The following is a 15,585-nucleotide window of genomic DNA, read 5'->3' on the forward strand; positions in this document are numbered from 1 at the left end:
TGATTGAAAACTTCAGTCAGCTTTATTTAAGCAAAGATAAAATCCTGTTGCTCAATCACAGCCCGCGAGAGCAGCAGCCCAGCGATGCATAGCCAGGCATTAGTTAAACAAGCACAAATGATCCCTGATCAAAGTGATGGGGATGCTGCTGAAAGAAGCCAACACAAACACTGCTAAGGCCCTAAGCAAACCCAGGGAAGGCTCAGAGCACTGATGAGCAGGCACAGTAGCGAAGCTGAGCCCGTTTGCAGGAGAGGGGCAGTGGGGAGCTCACTGCCTCCTCACCCCATGTGCGTGTCCCCTGCCCAGGTCTGTGGGCAAAGCTGTGAATTGGGGTTGTGCAGGCACCAAGCCCCTTTCCTGAAGTGCTTCAGAGCCATTCCCCTGTGACCCCACGGCCTCCAGCTTGCAGGATCAAGGTGGCGGAGCTGGGCTTGAACCAAATTTTGGGTTCCTGCATTGAGACAGACAAGCCGCCAGCACGTGGGGCTCACGCAGGGCAATGCCAGGAGAGCAGTGTTCTGCTGGTGCACCAAGCACCGGGTCTCGGCTCCTGTGTGTGCCAGGCTGCTCGTGGTCATGGGTGGGTTTCTTCCAGGGATGGCAGAAGATGGGAGCCTGGGACCACAACCACCCCCAAAGCCTCGCTGCATGGGTGCTGGGGTCAAACACACATTTCCCATGGCGACTGCAGTCCACAGGAGTAAAATGTGGGTAGGGTTAGAAGTTCTCGTAGTGATGTGCAAAGTAGGCCTGGTCCTTCTTGTTCAGCTGCTGGCACGCCTTCTCCACGCTCTTCGTCATTCCAGGCGGACCACAGCTGAACACCCCGATCTTGTGCACCTGGGGGAGGAGGGCAGACAAAGGGGTCAGCCTGCTCTGGAAGCTTCAGGCACAGACACCAGCCTGAGGGGGCTCTTGGGGAGGTTGTCACCTCCCTGGGGAGTTACAGGGGGAAGGATGAGGACCTCAGGCTTGGAGCCCTGGGTCCTGTGCCAGCTCCAGGCACTGGAGGGGCACATGTGGCTGTGGTGGGACATTGTTGACCCTCACGGCTCATCCCAGCACCGGAGGGAAAGGAGGGTTTATGGACCTTGAGGAAAGGCTGGGAGTGGTGCCTCCAGTGTCCTCCACACCTACAGGTGGGTGTCCCCCCCTGTCCCCAAGCAGATCGGTGGCACAAACCTCAGGGTGCACCTCCTGCAGCGAGTCGAAGAAGGGTACGAACGGCGGGCGCCCAAAATGGGTGATGGAGCGCAGCCCCGTGAACAGGCTCTTGTTCAGCACCTTCTGGAAGTGCCGCTCGCAGATGTACTGGAAGAGAGATCAGCACACGTCAGGCGGCCCAGCAGGGCCTGGCGGCCTCCCCGCGGGTGGGCCTGGCACAGGGCTCACCAGCATGGTGGTGCGCAGGTCGAACTTCTCGGCCAGCTGCGTGATGTAGATGTGCACGGAGACCAGCTCGTTCTTGTCTGCCTCCTCCACCTCGCGGATGATGTCTGCCAGCCACTCGAACTGCCGCTGTGTGCGTGTCACCCAGATGAAATAGATCTGCAAAAAAGAGGGATGAGGCTCTGCATAGGGCTGGGAGCCCTCCATAGATCTGCGGGGCTCTTCTCAGCTGGGTAACGGGGGATTTCATCTCAGGAGGGCTCTTGTCCTCCAGATGCTTCCCCTTACCTTCTTACACATCAGCTTGGAGTTGATGGACGACTTGAAGACCAGGTCCTTGAGGATGGATGCGAAGGGCGTCACCCCGATGCCTCCTCCCACCAACACCGACACCTCAAACTTGTGCCACTCCTGGTGGCCCTCCCCGAAGGGCCCGTCCAGATAGAGCTAGAAAGGAGCCAGCCATCAGCAGAGAACCTCCCTCTGCTTGCCCAGGGCTCGGTCACCTTCAGGGCTAGAGAGGTGTTTTGGGCCAGGCACAAGCCGGCACCGAGATGCTCTTGGCTTGGGTGTTCCCATCCCCGGAGGGACGCCTCACCTTGGGCAGCTTGCCGAGGACAGCCAGGCTCTCCGGGGCATAGAGCTCCCGCAGGCGGGTGGTCCAGGGCCCCACGGCACGGATGTGCAGGCTCAGAGTGTCCTCGTGGGGTGCCGAGGTGAGGGTGAAGGGGTGGTACTCGGTGGTGCCCAGGGCCATGCAGGCGATGCGCACCCACTGCCCGGACTTGTAGTCAAAGTCCTGCGGCCGCTGGAACCGCAGGTGGGTGACGCCTGGAGGGGGGACAGGGACCTCGTTACCTCTGTCGTTAAGGTGGAGGTGTTGAGTGGTGGAAAGGCTCAAGGAAAGACAGAACACTAGAGCTGGCCTAGTGATGGCTGGGACAGAGCTTGAGGACAAATGGTGGAGCCAGGCACAGAGCTCAGCATGCTGGAGAGGCTGTGCTGGGCTGACCTGGCACTGTGCGGCCAGAGGGATGCAGTACCTGAGGGCAGGAGCTCGGCTTTCACCACATTGATCTCCACCTTCTTCCTGCTCAGGCTGAGCAGCTTGTCTGCGCCGTAGATGAGAGCTGGGATGATGAAGTAGATGTGGAAGCGGGGCTGCTGGACCAGAGCGTAGCTGCCGTGGATGATGACCTGGGCAAGGGCAGGGGGGAGCCCTCATCAGCACAGGGCTTGGCACAGCCTTTGCCGGTTCTGTGGCAGCTCAGGAGCAGTGGGGTGCTAGGACTGGGGCCACTGGGTCCCTTGGGAGCTCCCATGGGCTTGTGGTACATCGACCCTGTCCCTCCCTCCCCGTCCCATAGGCTTTACCAGGACGTAGAGCAGCACGTAGAGGTGGTGGGTGATCCAGAAGGCCTGGAAGCTGACACGTCGGAAGTGGTGGGTGGCGAACACGTACATGACGGCCAGGATGATGAGCAGCAGCACTCCTGTCATGCCTGTGAAAGGGGTTGGGAGGTGCTGGTGGGAATCTGGGATCCCTCATGGGGCTCCCCTGGAGCAGGGCAGAGGACTGCCTGCCATCCTCACCTGGAATGGACTGGAAGACCCACCAGTAATACTTCTGAGGGAGCTGTGACCTAGAGGAGGGACAAAAAATTGCACCAGGGAGTCGGCAGACCTGGGAGAAACCAAGCTCCTGGCTTCCACTTTCACTCCCATCTATGCCTAACATGCTCTGCTTTAAACTTCACCTACCCATCGTTCATAAAGACGCTGGAAAAGAGGCAGGACAAGACGCTGAGAGGCGTGACTGAGAAGATGTAGACGTTGACTATGTGACCCGCGGTGTGGAGCACTGTAGGAGACAGAAGCCATGAGAGAAAAGCATCACCACTGCAGTGAGTGGAGACCTGGCAACACTGCTGTTGTGCCAGGGACATGGTGATTCCCCCTGCCAGCAGCTCGCCCACCTGAGAAAATCAGGGCTGCCATGGCAATCCAGCGGTGGAAGTCCACGGCGGCATCAAAGGGGATGTAGTGATTGAGGAACGTCTCCCGCAGGACGGTGATGAGGTTGCGGCACATGGTGAGCAGGATGTAGGAGTACATGAAGGAGACGCAGGCGGCTGATCCTCGGGAGATGATGATCCCGACAAAGGTGGTCTGGGCAATTCCAGTGCTGGGGGATGCAAAGGCGTAGTCTGGGGGGAAGAGAGCAGAGCGCACGTCATGTACCTGGTGGTGAGGATCAGGGGACAGCCGTTTGTGTGGCTCCACCAAGAAAACATCATTTGGATGGCGCTGTGTGGGATGGGTGGGAGCTGGGACACGTCCCACAGGGCAGAGGGTGAGGGAAGTGGGCTTGGTCAGGCTGGAGAAGATGGGGCAGGGAGCACAGTGCTGCGTGCCACCACGTAGTGGGTGTTACAGAGGGGAAGGAGCCATGCTCTTTTTCAGAGCTGCACAGTGAGAGGATGAGAGGCAACAACGTGACTCTCACAGAGGGAAATTCAAGTTAGATGTAAAATAAAAACACTTCACAGGGAAGATGACCAAACACTGGCACAGGCCTGGCAAGGCGGTGAGATCTCCAACCCAACAGCTCTTGAAGCCCTCTCTAGATGGCAGCCTGGTGTGGCTTTGAAACTGGAATTCTTTGGTTATGCCAGGGGAAGACCAATGCTGTTGTTCAAAGCTGTGCCGGGACCTTTTGCACCCCAGTGTGCCCCACGCAGCGAGCAGCTCCTCCAAAGGGGCTGGGGGGACACTCACAGTATGCCCTCTCCACAAACAAGCCGGCGGTGATGGCTGAGAACAGGACCACGCAGACGATGTGGCGCCGGTAATTCTCAATGAAACGCTTGAACTCCTGGATCTTCTGCTGAACTTTGTTTCGCTGGTACTTCTTCCGCTGTGCTTCGGTGTACAAATGCAGCTGGTACTGATTTGCCCTGGCAAAAACAGGAAGACCGGCGTCATTTTGAGGTTCAACCAGAAGGGCATGGCTCGGGGTCCTCCTGATCCATGTGGTGGGCTGCAGGGTCCAGATTAATGCATCTTCCTCCCTCTGCAGCACTGCAACCACCTCTGCACGGCAGCCACTGCAGTGACCACACACAGTACCAGCGATGATCTCAGGCCATCAGCTGGTCTACGTGAAAGATCATAACAAATCATCACATAATGACTCACAAATGAAACCACAGATAAGAACCATAAAAGATGATTCTTGTTGTAATATTCAAACCTTCAAAAATATCCTGGGGTCAGGTAAGGTACTTGGAACTGTCAAGGCAAACCAGGTTATTATAAAAAGTATATTACTTCTGGCCATGAAAAACAGCCAGTTAACTGCTTTCTTATTTAAGTATTTGGCAGTGACACAGCGGTGAGGACAGGAGCCTCTCCTGCAGCTCTTGCAGGCAGCCCACACGTGAATTAGCAGAGTCCCAAGGGGCAGAGGAGTGAAGGTAGGACTTGCCATGAGATGTCTCTCTCCATGCGTAAGGCATACACCCCAAAAAGTAGTCATGTTCTCCAGAGCTGACCGCTTTGTTATTATTTGGTTTTGTCATCGGAGAAACACCAACGCCTCTCCAGCTACAGCAGGAAAGGGGCCAGCTCTTTGCTGTCCCCACAGTAGGTGCTCAGCAAGCGCTTGATGTGCCTGCTGGGGCTGGGGCTGGCATCCCCTCCCTGCAGCCGTGCCACTTGGCCTATGGTGTGAACAGACGCAAGAAACCCGAGGAGGAGAGGAGCATACTCACTTTCTGCCTGTTCTCTTCCTCAGCTCCTGCCCTTCTTGATCCCTGTAGTGGGCCACCGTCTCCAGGTTTGGGTCTCTCTCCCCATCTGAGACAGTTCTGCCAGAAAGAGGGGTATGTCTCACCTAAACTGTCTGTGCACAGCCAGCAGCCAGCCTGGCCTCGCCAAAATTTTCCCTACTGCCACCCCATGAACACTTTCCATCTCAGGCTCAGCTGCCAAGGTGTCCTGCTGGTGTGAACCCTAACTGCTCGGCACACGGGGTGGGTTCCCTCCAAGATAACCCGCTGTCCCTCTGACAGGAGAGGCCGGACTCCCCCCGCTGCTCCGAGACACCCCAGCCGTGCAGGAGATGCAGCGGGGGCTCTGCAGGAGCCACGGGAGGGCAAAGGGCAGCAGCCCTGCAGTGGTGGCTTGCTCACAGGCATGACCCCACATGGTAACCCCCCCATCCCCAGAGCTGGGGGTGCAAAAGCCTGGGAGGAGCATTTGCTGGAGAAGCTGTGGTGAAGGATGGGTGTGCATAAGGGCAGAAGGAGGAGAAAAAATAATAATTGCATGAGTGAGAGCACTTACCCTCTGGGCTCTTTCTTTATGAAGGAGACACGGTTGTGCAGGTTTTTCTTGAACACCTCGGGGACACCTTTCAGGAGATAAAAGGACAAAACAGCCATTTACAGAGGGGTGATACGGTGAACGAGGTGTTGGCACCTCTGCTGAGCAGGGCTGTGTCGGGGAGAGGCTCTGCACGGAGCAAAATGTGTCGTGCGAGGAGCGACAGCCCATGCCCACTTACTTCCCCATGGAGAATTGGGATTGGAAAGATTGATAGGACAAGACTGGGGAGCTAGGTATGGGTGCTGCTGTTCCCCCCCCCCAAGTCCTGCAGGCCCTGGGGCAACCCAGAGCTCCTGCCCATTTCCCGCTGACCTTTGATGCAGAGCTGGGTGAAACGAAGCTCGCTGTCGTGGTCCCGCAGCATGTAGTGGAAATCCTCCCACGTCAGCTCATCCCTGTCCTGAAACCCTGAGGCCCGGAACATGGACTCGGTCACCTGCTCTGCCTGCTCCCTTGACAGGCAGTTGTTGGAGATCTCAATGAAGGACCTGGAGCAAGGAGGAGAGACGAGAACTTCAGAGGACCATAGCTTGAGACCTTGAAATAACACAGGGCAGAGCCCCAGACAAGTTTCACGGGAGAAATGGGCTCCTGGTTGTCAGTGCTGAGCCCAGGGGCTCTCGTGTAACTTCCTTGGGGTCTGAGGCACAGAAGCTGGGAATTGCTTGTGAAGACACTTTTAACTTCAGATATTGTGAAAATGCTTAGCAGGCTGAAGAGAAGTACCTGAGCATCCTCAGAAACTCCTCCTTGGAGAGGAACCCATTCTCATCAATGTCATACATCCTGAACATCACCTTGGATTTCTCCTCTGAGGACCCTGGTGGCAAGGGAAAGAGGTAAAATAACAACAAGATTCTAGTTTCACCAACAAAGGTGTTTTCAGACATGTCTTTGAGACCCTGGACCTGCATCAGTGAAGCCACACAGCTCTCAACAGTCTGAAACCACACTGCTGATCACAGTCTGAATGGCAGCTGAATTTGCTTTCAGAGCCCTGTGCTGCCCTTCTGCTTGACTTTCCCAAGTGCAAGGTTGGGTAAACACACATCCGTTGTTGGGCATTATTTTGCAAACTCATGATGCACTTTTGCATAGCAAAGAAATTTTCTGGGAACTGCTGTGATTGAATCTGGCATTCACCACCTCCACCTGTGAATCTGTCTTTCCAGTGATCATTAGGGATGACGAGAACTGATACCAGATATGGCTGTTATCAGCTGCCAAGGATAGCTGCATGGTACATTCAGGAGGTAGGGCAGAGTTGCACGTGGAAGATCACTGATCAGTAAATCACTGCTCTGAGATAGCTCCCCTCATGAACAGCCTCACAGAAATCATTACATTGTCACTGCCCCTTGAAGGGCACTGTAAGCTGTAGAAGTGCCTACAGATTGACCTGCTGGGTGGATCTTGTCCTTCACTCTGCTGGTGGCATTGTCACAGCCTGGAAATGGGGCTCAGGGCAACAGATGAAGACCCTAACCCCCAGCAGTTCCCACCTTTCATGAAGACCACCAAGATGTCCAGGAACTCCCTGAAGGAGATGTAGCCATTGCCGTCCTTGTCCGCCAAGGAGAACATGGAGTCCACGAACATGGAGTGGGCTTTGAGCCCAAGGGCCTCGGCGAACTCAGCCCTGCTCAGCTCACATGTCAGAGACTCCTTTGCCTTCTGTGAGGACTCAAAGTTGAGCTCTCCAGCATCGGACTCGTCGATGTCCAGCACCTGCAGGTTGTGTCCCACAAAACAAATCCCGTGAGTGCTGGCAGAGCAGCAGGTTGGTGCTTGCATGGAAAATCTATTGCACAAGGACTGGAGGTTCTCTTGGCACAGAATTCGTGGCAGATGCCACGGGGAAGTCTTGTGTTTCTCCTGCACAATACAGTTTTTATGCTGTATTGTGCACCACTGACCATTACAGAGGCTGTGGCTGCATCACACAAAAGTCTCTTTGCAACTTTAACCACTCATATCACCACAGCAGAAATCCCTTTGTTTTCTACAAGGGAAAAGGTCCCTTGGTCCTGAAAATGTTAGCAGCTTCCTTGTGCGTGGCTTAACAGCTCTTACAGAGCCCAACAGCAGCAACATTCATTGCTCAGTCAATACAGAAATACCTTCTTCCATGCATCAGAGCCTGCCACACCCAAACATACCTGAGCAAACAGGTGCCTGAAGAAAGTCTCCAGAATTTGTTTCCTCTGCTCCTGGGTGACTGCCCGTTTCAGCAGGCTCTGCTCCTTCGTCTCGGACACAAGGAGATCAAGGCAGCTCTTTCTCAAGTATTCTCGTAGCTTCCCCATGAAGTTGCTCCTCTCTGCCTCCTCGTTGAACAGCAGCACCTGCCCGAAGCCCCACCAAAAGCTGTGAGTGGCAGAGGCTCAGCCAGGCTGGGGCTGGACATCACGCCCAGCCAGCCAAAAGCCCATGCTCTCCTCAGTATGTTTTAGTGGCCTGACCTCCCCTACCAAATCCACCTCCCCCAGCTCGGTACAAATTGCTGCTGTTCACCACAGTGGATGCTCCATGGTACAAGCTGGTGGCTCTCAGGAGGTCACAGCCACCCTTCAGGGACCTACCCTGCCCTGGGATCCCAGAGCCCAGGTCTGAATGGTGCCATGAGCAGCAGCAGAGGATGGTGGAGGGTCCAGAGGAGGCCCTCTCCAGGTGTCATGGTACTCACCAGGTCGTACTCCTTGGGGCTCTTCAGCAGCAGAGCCTTGTTCCCTTTGTTGTTGGAGAGGATCACCTCCACCCTTCCATGGGCTTTCAGGCTGATGCTTCGCAGCACCGACCCTCTCCCATCCAGCACTTTGAGCACTTTGTCAGCTTGGAGCTGAATGTAGACAGGAGAGCTGTCTGTCTTGGGACCGTGCCACTCCATGGCTGAGGGGACAGAGCACAGCACGCAGTCAGAAAGGGGCACCTGCGCTTCTGTTCATCCCAGCACCTCCTTCACCCCAACGTGGCTTGTGAGAGATTGCATTCAGCTTGCGACCTAGGGCTGGCAACCCTTCATTCCTTCCCTGCCAGTACAAACAGCACAGAAAACACTCTGGGGGCCACCTGGATTGCTACTGCACAGCCTGCCTTTGCTGCAATAACTGTGCCATTGTTGGTGCAATGGTACAAGCATGCACAAGTGTCAGGGGTAAGCTCTCCCATCCGATTTCTGAAAATTTAGACTAGCAGTTCTCAGTTTTATTTATTCTCTAACTGCTGGCTGAGCATCTGCCAGGAGACCAAACTCATATTAAAATGATGCTCTCCCAAACACAGACCTCATGTGCATGGGCACAGAGCTCATGTACAGCTCATGGAGCAGGGAGGTGAATTTTTTCATGTCCAGAGCAAATTGATACAGACCCTGTTCTGTAGCTACTAGTGCAATTGCCTACATGGATTTTCTTCAGGTAAGGAGTGATCTGGGTCACAGGATGGATTGGGTTGGAATATATCCAGTTTAGCTATAAGATCCAAGCCCAATAGCTGTGATGCCTGGATATGTGCCCTGCCTTCAGGAGCATCACCAGGCACCACCACGGGATTCACAGTGCCACCTCACCGTGTATCGCCTCGCTGGCCACCTCCCGCCGCACGCTGGCCTTCTTCTTGTCCAGCTTCTTGAAATCTCTCTTGCGGAGAACGGCAACGATCCAGGCAGCAAACAGACTCACTGGGGACACACGGGAGGAGGATGCATGAGATACCCCAAAGCCCCTTCCTGCTTTGGCAGCATCACTTGTTTGATCAAGGCAGAGAGGGGCCCATGGGCACTCAGCCCCTTTCTCCAGCAGGAGAGGAGATGGGTAAAGAAATGGGGAGGCAAACCTAAAGGCAGGCAGAAGAGAATAACAATGATGATCCCGAAGCCTGCGCCACTGCCTTCAAAGTAGTCCAGGATGGTCATGGGCGTGCAGTTGGCCAGGAGTTCAGCTGTCAGCTGCTGGGGCTGGGGGCACGGGTCTCCTGCATGGGGGGAGACAGGCAGTGAACGTCACAGGACTTTTACCCTTCTCACCTCCACTATCTCCAGGAACCACTGCGACTGAAGTGCTGGTGAGGTTCATTGCCAAGTGACCCAGGAAACCCTGCAAATGGGGCTGCTTGAGATCTTCAGGAGACAAGCCTTGTTTTCAGGCTGAGCCTTTGCATGCCACACCAAACCACGTGCAGAACTGGGCTCTGTGGAGCTCAGCACCATCACCTCTCCAGTGAGTAAGAAGCACCTTGGGCCATGGCAAGCTGGGGCTCAGGGCCTCTGCTTGTCTGGGCTGCCAGCTGGGTGCTGCAAATCCAGGGAGTCCTCCTGGTGCACTGCCAAGGGAACCAAAATGCCTTGCAAGGGCTGGAATGTGTGCTGGATAAAAGGCTTTCAGTACATGGGAAAGGTGTGGCTAAATCCCAAGAGGAAAAGACGGGCTGTGGATAGTGCCAGGACTCTCTGGGTCTCAGTGGGGAGAGAAAACCTCATTGCAAGGACAGCACAGGAGGTAACCCAGGTGATGGACTGCATAAGTGTGGGACTTGGGGCTTTAAGGCTGCTCCTAGCCTGGTGGGAAATCAAAACTGCACAGGAATGCAAGCCCTGAGCCCTCAGCGGGCTGAAATCTGGCTGGTGCAGTTCACGGTGTTGTTGCAAGCACAGTTGCAGGAAAGCCTGGCCACCCTCCCAGCAGCCCCGGTTAACCAACCCCGGGCAGCTGATGAAAGGCAGAAGCAGGCAGAGTTACACAGCTATGGTACGCAAGGCTTAAGTCATCTACAGAACTTCTTTGTGTTTCAGGTTGCTCACGTTTAACCTGCAGACCTGTGTGTGCATGTATATGGAAGCAGAAAAAGGACACGTCAGTGAGGAGCATGACACAGCACGGGGTAGGCAGAGGCCAAGCCTTAACCCCAGCACAACCTCCCGGGGCATCGTTGCATCTTTTGTACCTGGGGATCCTTCCAGGACTCGTGCAATGCAGATGCCTGGACTTCAGCCTACTTTCAACTCGTGCAACCCGTGCATTTTGCATGCTCCTCACTGTCATGCATCGCAGCCTGGTGTTGTTCGCCCCCTCGCCCTGGCACTGCAAGCAGCACTCACCCTGCCTCCAGACGAACACGTTGCTCTGGAAGTCTGTAAGGTTTCCAGAGGTGACTGCAGCCAGGACGTCACGGAATGTGGTGTTACGGATCTCCCTGGCTTCTGCCTCTGTGAAGAGCCTGGGGAAACAGTGGCGGAGCCAAGCGGTGGCCCCGGGGTGCCGCGGCTCAGCCCAGAGACCTGGGGAGCTGGGGTTTGCTCCCCATGCTGCATTAGGAACCAAGGGAGCCTGCTCTGCCCACCCGATGGAGAAGAGGCATTTACCCATTCTTGGTGTTCTCAAACCAGAACCTGTCGCCGTCGCGCAGGCGCACAAACTGGTCCAGGATGATGGCACTGAAGAGGGGGCTCTCAGCCTCCAGCATGCCTCCGGGGAGCATCTCCAGCCTGGCCGTGTTGTTGGCATACAGGTCAGCAACGTTCTTCAGGACCTGGCCAGAAACCCACATCACACACATGTGAACAGAGGGGATTTTGTCAGGGCTTCACAAAGTCCTGGCAAGCCTCAGAAGGAGCAAGGAAAGTGCACTTGCCAGGCATCACGTCTGTGGGCTGGGAGGTTGCTCAGCCCCATGCAGCCTTGAGCTCATAGCTTGGACTTGAGCAACTAAACATCTGCCCCAGGAGGAGCAGAGCACACAGCAGCACAGGAGCTCAGCACCAGGGCATGACAGATTTATTCCTGCCATGTAACCCCAGTGCAGCAGCCCCAAGGGCACAGGAGTGAGCTGGAGCAGGATGCGCACTGACTTCCCTCTCCACACACTGCAGGAGAGGCCAGCTACCTCTTGGACTGCCCCAAGATGCCCCGACATGCACGGTTTCCATGCTGGGCCATTTTCCTGTTACCTCTTGCTCCAGGTGTGGGGCAAGGTCCATCCAGTCCTGGAGAGGCTGCAAACCAAACCGCTCCCGGGCTTGGTTGTAGGTGGGCAGGCCAAGGTCGCGCCCGCGCTGCAGCCAGCTGGCCATGAAGTCGGTGCGGGAGTACTTCAGAGGCCCGTACCAGTAATCTGCAGGTTGAACCAAAGCCACCGTGATGGTAAGGAAGAGCTGAAACGGCAACCCCAGCTGTTCTGGATGCCTAGCTGGCCTTGTCGCCCTGCCACGGGCCTTGCTGAACATAGAGAACACCTCCATGCCCTTGTGAGGATGGCCCCAGGGACGTGCTTCACATGTCCTGTGGCTTCTCTGCACCTCTGTTAACAGGGCTGAAGCTGCTTCGAGCAAGTGGTTGGGTGCTGACAGCAGGATGGGACCTGCCTCCCCTCCTTGTCCCCCGCATAGCCCCAGGAGAGAGGGTTCCCCCCCCAAAAAAAAAAGCCAGATGAGGTTTGGGGGAGCACAGACCTTGGAGATCTTCCACCAAAATGTTGTCCTCCCGCTCAGCAATCTGTGAGCTCATCCCCAGCAGGAGGCCATCCACGTCTTCTGCCTGCACCCCAGTGCTCTGAGGGGAAATGGGAAGACAAGGACAAGACAAAGGATGTGGGGCTGCCCCACACCCTTGAACCAGTGCCCAAAGAGGTACAGGCTGCAGGCAAAGGGAACCCATGGGTCTTCCAGGCTCATCTCTTCTATGTCACCTCAACTTTGAGGTCTTAAGGCCATCGTGGCTGAAGAAGGTATTTCTGGATGAGGGGGTTCTCACACTGTGTTTGGCCATCACGCTCTGCACCCAGTTTCTTTTTCAGCCCCCTCTGTGGTCCTCCATAATGTAAAGCACTGAATGAAGCCCCCCGGTCATTCTGCCAGCTTGAATACAGACTGCCCAAGCAGGGCACATCCACCACGGACCCAAGTGACCACTGGACTTTCCTGGCCATGGCACATGTGTCCTGCAGAGCCTGGGGACACAGCTGGATCAGGAGCTGCACCACACAGGGCTTTTGGCATGAAAGTGGTCCTGCCACCACCACCAGCCATGGGGACAAGAGCGACCCAACCTGGACCAAGCTGGAAAATAACCCCAAGGCAGGGGATAGGAGGGTAGAGCTGCTCTTTGGACCAGCACTTCCCACAGCAGTAACTGTTTTGTTTCTGCTCCCAGCAGAGAGATTTTGTCCTCACATCCCTGACCTCATCAGCTGAAGGAATGATGATCCCATCTCTTTGTGGGATCCTCAGAGGGATCATCCCAATGAAAAGACAATTTGGGGAGAAATGGAGCTTCCACTGCGTGTAGTTGCTCCCGTCTTCGTACCTCTCTGCTCCAGTAGTTGTTGCAGAGCCGCATTGCTGGGAAGGTGCCACCAGGGCTGGACACATTCTGGAACTGGCAGCTGAGGTCCCTGCGACAACAGAGAAGTGCTGGACACATAGCCCCTGGCCAGGGATGTTCCCAAGCTGGGGCCAGGCAGGGACCATCCCCAGCCCCGACCCCAGTCTCAGGCATCCCCTTCCCTGGCATCGTGCTCCTGCTGCCCAGCTGAGATGTTCCTACCTCTTGTAGACACCCGGCGGCACCATGGTGGCCAGAAAAAGTTCCGCTGCTGCCACGAACTCCGGTGAAAGGCTGGGGTCCATGTGCTGCTGGTAACCTGCAGGGTGGCAGCAGCGGCTGAATCCAGCACCCAGGATGGAAGGAAAGGGGACCAAGCCCTGACCCCAAGCTCCCCCAGTCCCTACACACCCCACGGTCCCATTGCCGCCCTGACTCTCACCTGTGTACTCCGGGACAGCTCTCCCCAGCAGCGTGGGCAGCCACTCGTACAGCACGATGCTCTAGGGCACAGGGAGCCAGGTCAGGGACGTGACCAGGAAGAATGCTGGGGAGCATGGGGTCACGGCCCTTACCTGGAAGGTGGCGATGACCTTCTTGCGAGTGTGCTGGAAGATGTCCTCATCGGACCAGCTGGGTTGCGCCTGGGCCAGCTCCGTGGCCAGGTGGTTGTGGTACCGAAACCAAGCGATGCTCTCGGCCTGCAGGAAGCGGTTCTCATTCCCCCAGGCGTTCCCCAGGTCTGCAAGAGCCACCAGGGACATCAGAAGGAGACACAGCCGTGGGTGGAGACTTGGGCAGCTCCTGCCTCTGTCTCTTGCTCCCCATCCAAGGGTTTTCCATGCTCATGGTTCAAGAGGCCCCCAGCCCCATGCCCTTTTAACCTCACCATTTCTCGATGGGGAGGTGAGCAACCTGAGCAAGGAAGAGGCAGCACAAGCCCCAAGCACTGACCGAAGGTCAGGCAGATAAGGAATTCAAAGCAAGCTGAGCTGGTTTTTATCATCTGCATCCTCTTTCCCAAGAGGAGATTGCCTTGGATCCAAGGCACGAGCACCCGCCAGCCTCCGTGCACATGCTGGGAAATGACTCAATGCCTTCTGGGGACACAGCACCTCCAGCTCACCGTGCATCTTTGCCAGACACGCATCTTCCTCCCCCTGGGGCTAGGACGCTGCCTTCTGTCCCATGGGGTTCCCGCAACCCCCACCCTGTTCTTGGGTCACCTTCAGGCATTTCCCTGGCCATGCTCATTAATGGCCATGGCTCCCTGCCAAGGTGAGGGGGAGGATGCTGCAAGGCAGCACTGGGTGACCTCTTCCTTGACTCATCCCACCCCGAGATGGGGAAAGCTTCCACTGAATCACTCAGCTGGGGCGAACGTGAGGAAACCACCAGGGAAGCTGCAGGTTGTCCCTTACCGTAGATCCCACGAGGACCACCCTGTCCGGTGGATGGATCCAGAGCTTTCCACATGGGGACCCTCCCATCCGTCTCCTTGGGTAACTGCCCGCTGGGCCCTGCCGCCAGCTGTCCCCCCGAGAAGCTCCGCAGGGCATCGCTCCAGGAGTGTGAGGGGCCGTAGATGGAGCTGCCATCCAGCCAGCCTGTCACCTCGTTGGTCTAGAGAACGAGCGTCAAAAGATGCAAAACATCTGAAAAGTCCCATCCTGACCTGTCTGGTCTTGCAAGCCACCCCATCCCCTCTTTTTAGGGCAAGCTATCAGGGTGAAAGTACGAACACGGCCAACGTCTGTGCAACCCGGTGGACTGACTAGGAGTTAGTGACAAGTATGGGAAAAGACCATCATAGGGTTTTCAAAAGTACATTTATATGCTCTTATATATTATATAATAATAAGTAATATAAATAATAATACTTATATAGACACATATATATTTTCCCCGATTATTTTTGGCTGTACCCAGAACTGGATGTCAGTGAATCCCTACGTAGGCAAGGCAGGGCTGGAAAGGGGCTAAATTCATTTCTGGGGATACTGGGAACACTGGGGTTGTGCCCTCTGGGGATTCCTGTCCTCGCAGCTGGCAGTCCTACCACCCTGGCAGCATGTTGAAGTATCTCCTCTGCCAAATATTTCCTTGAAAACATAATTTTTCTTTTGAAAGCATGCTGGAGTTTTCACTTTCTAAGGTTTGAAAAATACTGCTAAAAATGTGACCTGCTAATCTGGTCTCATCACGCTTTGTCATGTGAAAGGTTTGGGGCAGAGTGGATTTGCTTCAGCAATTTTGGCTGGGAAACTTCCCAGAATTAAAAGAAACAGCACATTTGACTTTGGAACACATCCAACCTCGGCACAACAAAGTATGGAGACGTGGAAATCAAGAGGCTTTACAACTTTATGACAGTACCAACTCAGTTTCATGATATATTTTAAAGAACAAAGTTGCCTAATAGATATGTCTTAATTACTGATCTTCTGGAGTGGTACAAATGTAAGAGTCTGTTAATGAAGTTCTTTAC

General features: G+C 55.3%; 1 protein-coding gene across 2 annotated transcripts in view; it reads right to left on the reverse strand.

Annotated features, from left to right (window-relative positions):
* Positions 1-15,585, reverse strand: part of DUOX2 (dual oxidase 2) — a 27,625-nt gene continuing 12,040 nt past the window's right edge. For both annotated transcript variants that reach the window (XM_072043266.1, XM_027466437.3), the window contains exons 6-34: positions 14,519-14,720; positions 13,673-13,839; positions 13,540-13,600; positions 13,320-13,416; positions 13,080-13,167; positions 12,227-12,326; positions 11,726-11,889; positions 11,141-11,307; positions 10,877-10,995; positions 9,616-9,753; positions 9,350-9,460; positions 8,468-8,670; positions 7,941-8,126; positions 7,284-7,509; positions 6,508-6,601; positions 6,094-6,269; positions 5,740-5,806; positions 5,166-5,261; positions 4,171-4,349; positions 3,369-3,599; positions 3,154-3,253; positions 2,986-3,035; positions 2,767-2,894; positions 2,436-2,589; positions 1,991-2,223; positions 1,681-1,839; positions 1,396-1,551; positions 1,186-1,314; positions 1-843 (exon numbers count right to left, since the gene is read on the reverse strand). In XM_072043266.1, coding sequence (XP_071899367.1) covers positions 721-843; positions 1,186-1,314; positions 1,396-1,551; positions 1,681-1,839; positions 1,991-2,223; positions 2,436-2,589; positions 2,767-2,894; positions 2,986-3,035; positions 3,154-3,253; positions 3,369-3,599; positions 4,171-4,349; positions 5,166-5,261; positions 5,740-5,806; positions 6,094-6,269; positions 6,508-6,601; positions 7,284-7,509; positions 7,941-8,126; positions 8,468-8,670; positions 9,350-9,460; positions 9,616-9,753; positions 10,877-10,995; positions 11,141-11,307; positions 11,726-11,889; positions 12,227-12,326; positions 13,080-13,167; positions 13,320-13,416; positions 13,540-13,600; positions 13,673-13,839; positions 14,519-14,720 — 4,104 coding nt within the window. In that variant the 3' untranslated portion in view covers positions 1-720. The remainder of the gene's footprint in view (positions 844-1,185; positions 1,315-1,395; positions 1,552-1,680; positions 1,840-1,990; positions 2,224-2,435; positions 2,590-2,766; positions 2,895-2,985; positions 3,036-3,153; positions 3,254-3,368; positions 3,600-4,170; positions 4,350-5,165; positions 5,262-5,739; positions 5,807-6,093; positions 6,270-6,507; positions 6,602-7,283; positions 7,510-7,940; positions 8,127-8,467; positions 8,671-9,349; positions 9,461-9,615; positions 9,754-10,876; positions 10,996-11,140; positions 11,308-11,725; positions 11,890-12,226; positions 12,327-13,079; positions 13,168-13,319; positions 13,417-13,539; positions 13,601-13,672; positions 13,840-14,518; positions 14,721-15,585) is intronic.

Source organism: Anas platyrhynchos, chromosome 11, assembly GCF_047663525.1.
Source record: "Anas platyrhynchos isolate ZD024472 breed Pekin duck chromosome 11, IASCAAS_PekinDuck_T2T, whole genome shotgun sequence".
Classification (NCBI taxonomy): domain Eukaryota; kingdom Metazoa; phylum Chordata; class Aves; order Anseriformes; family Anatidae; genus Anas; species Anas platyrhynchos.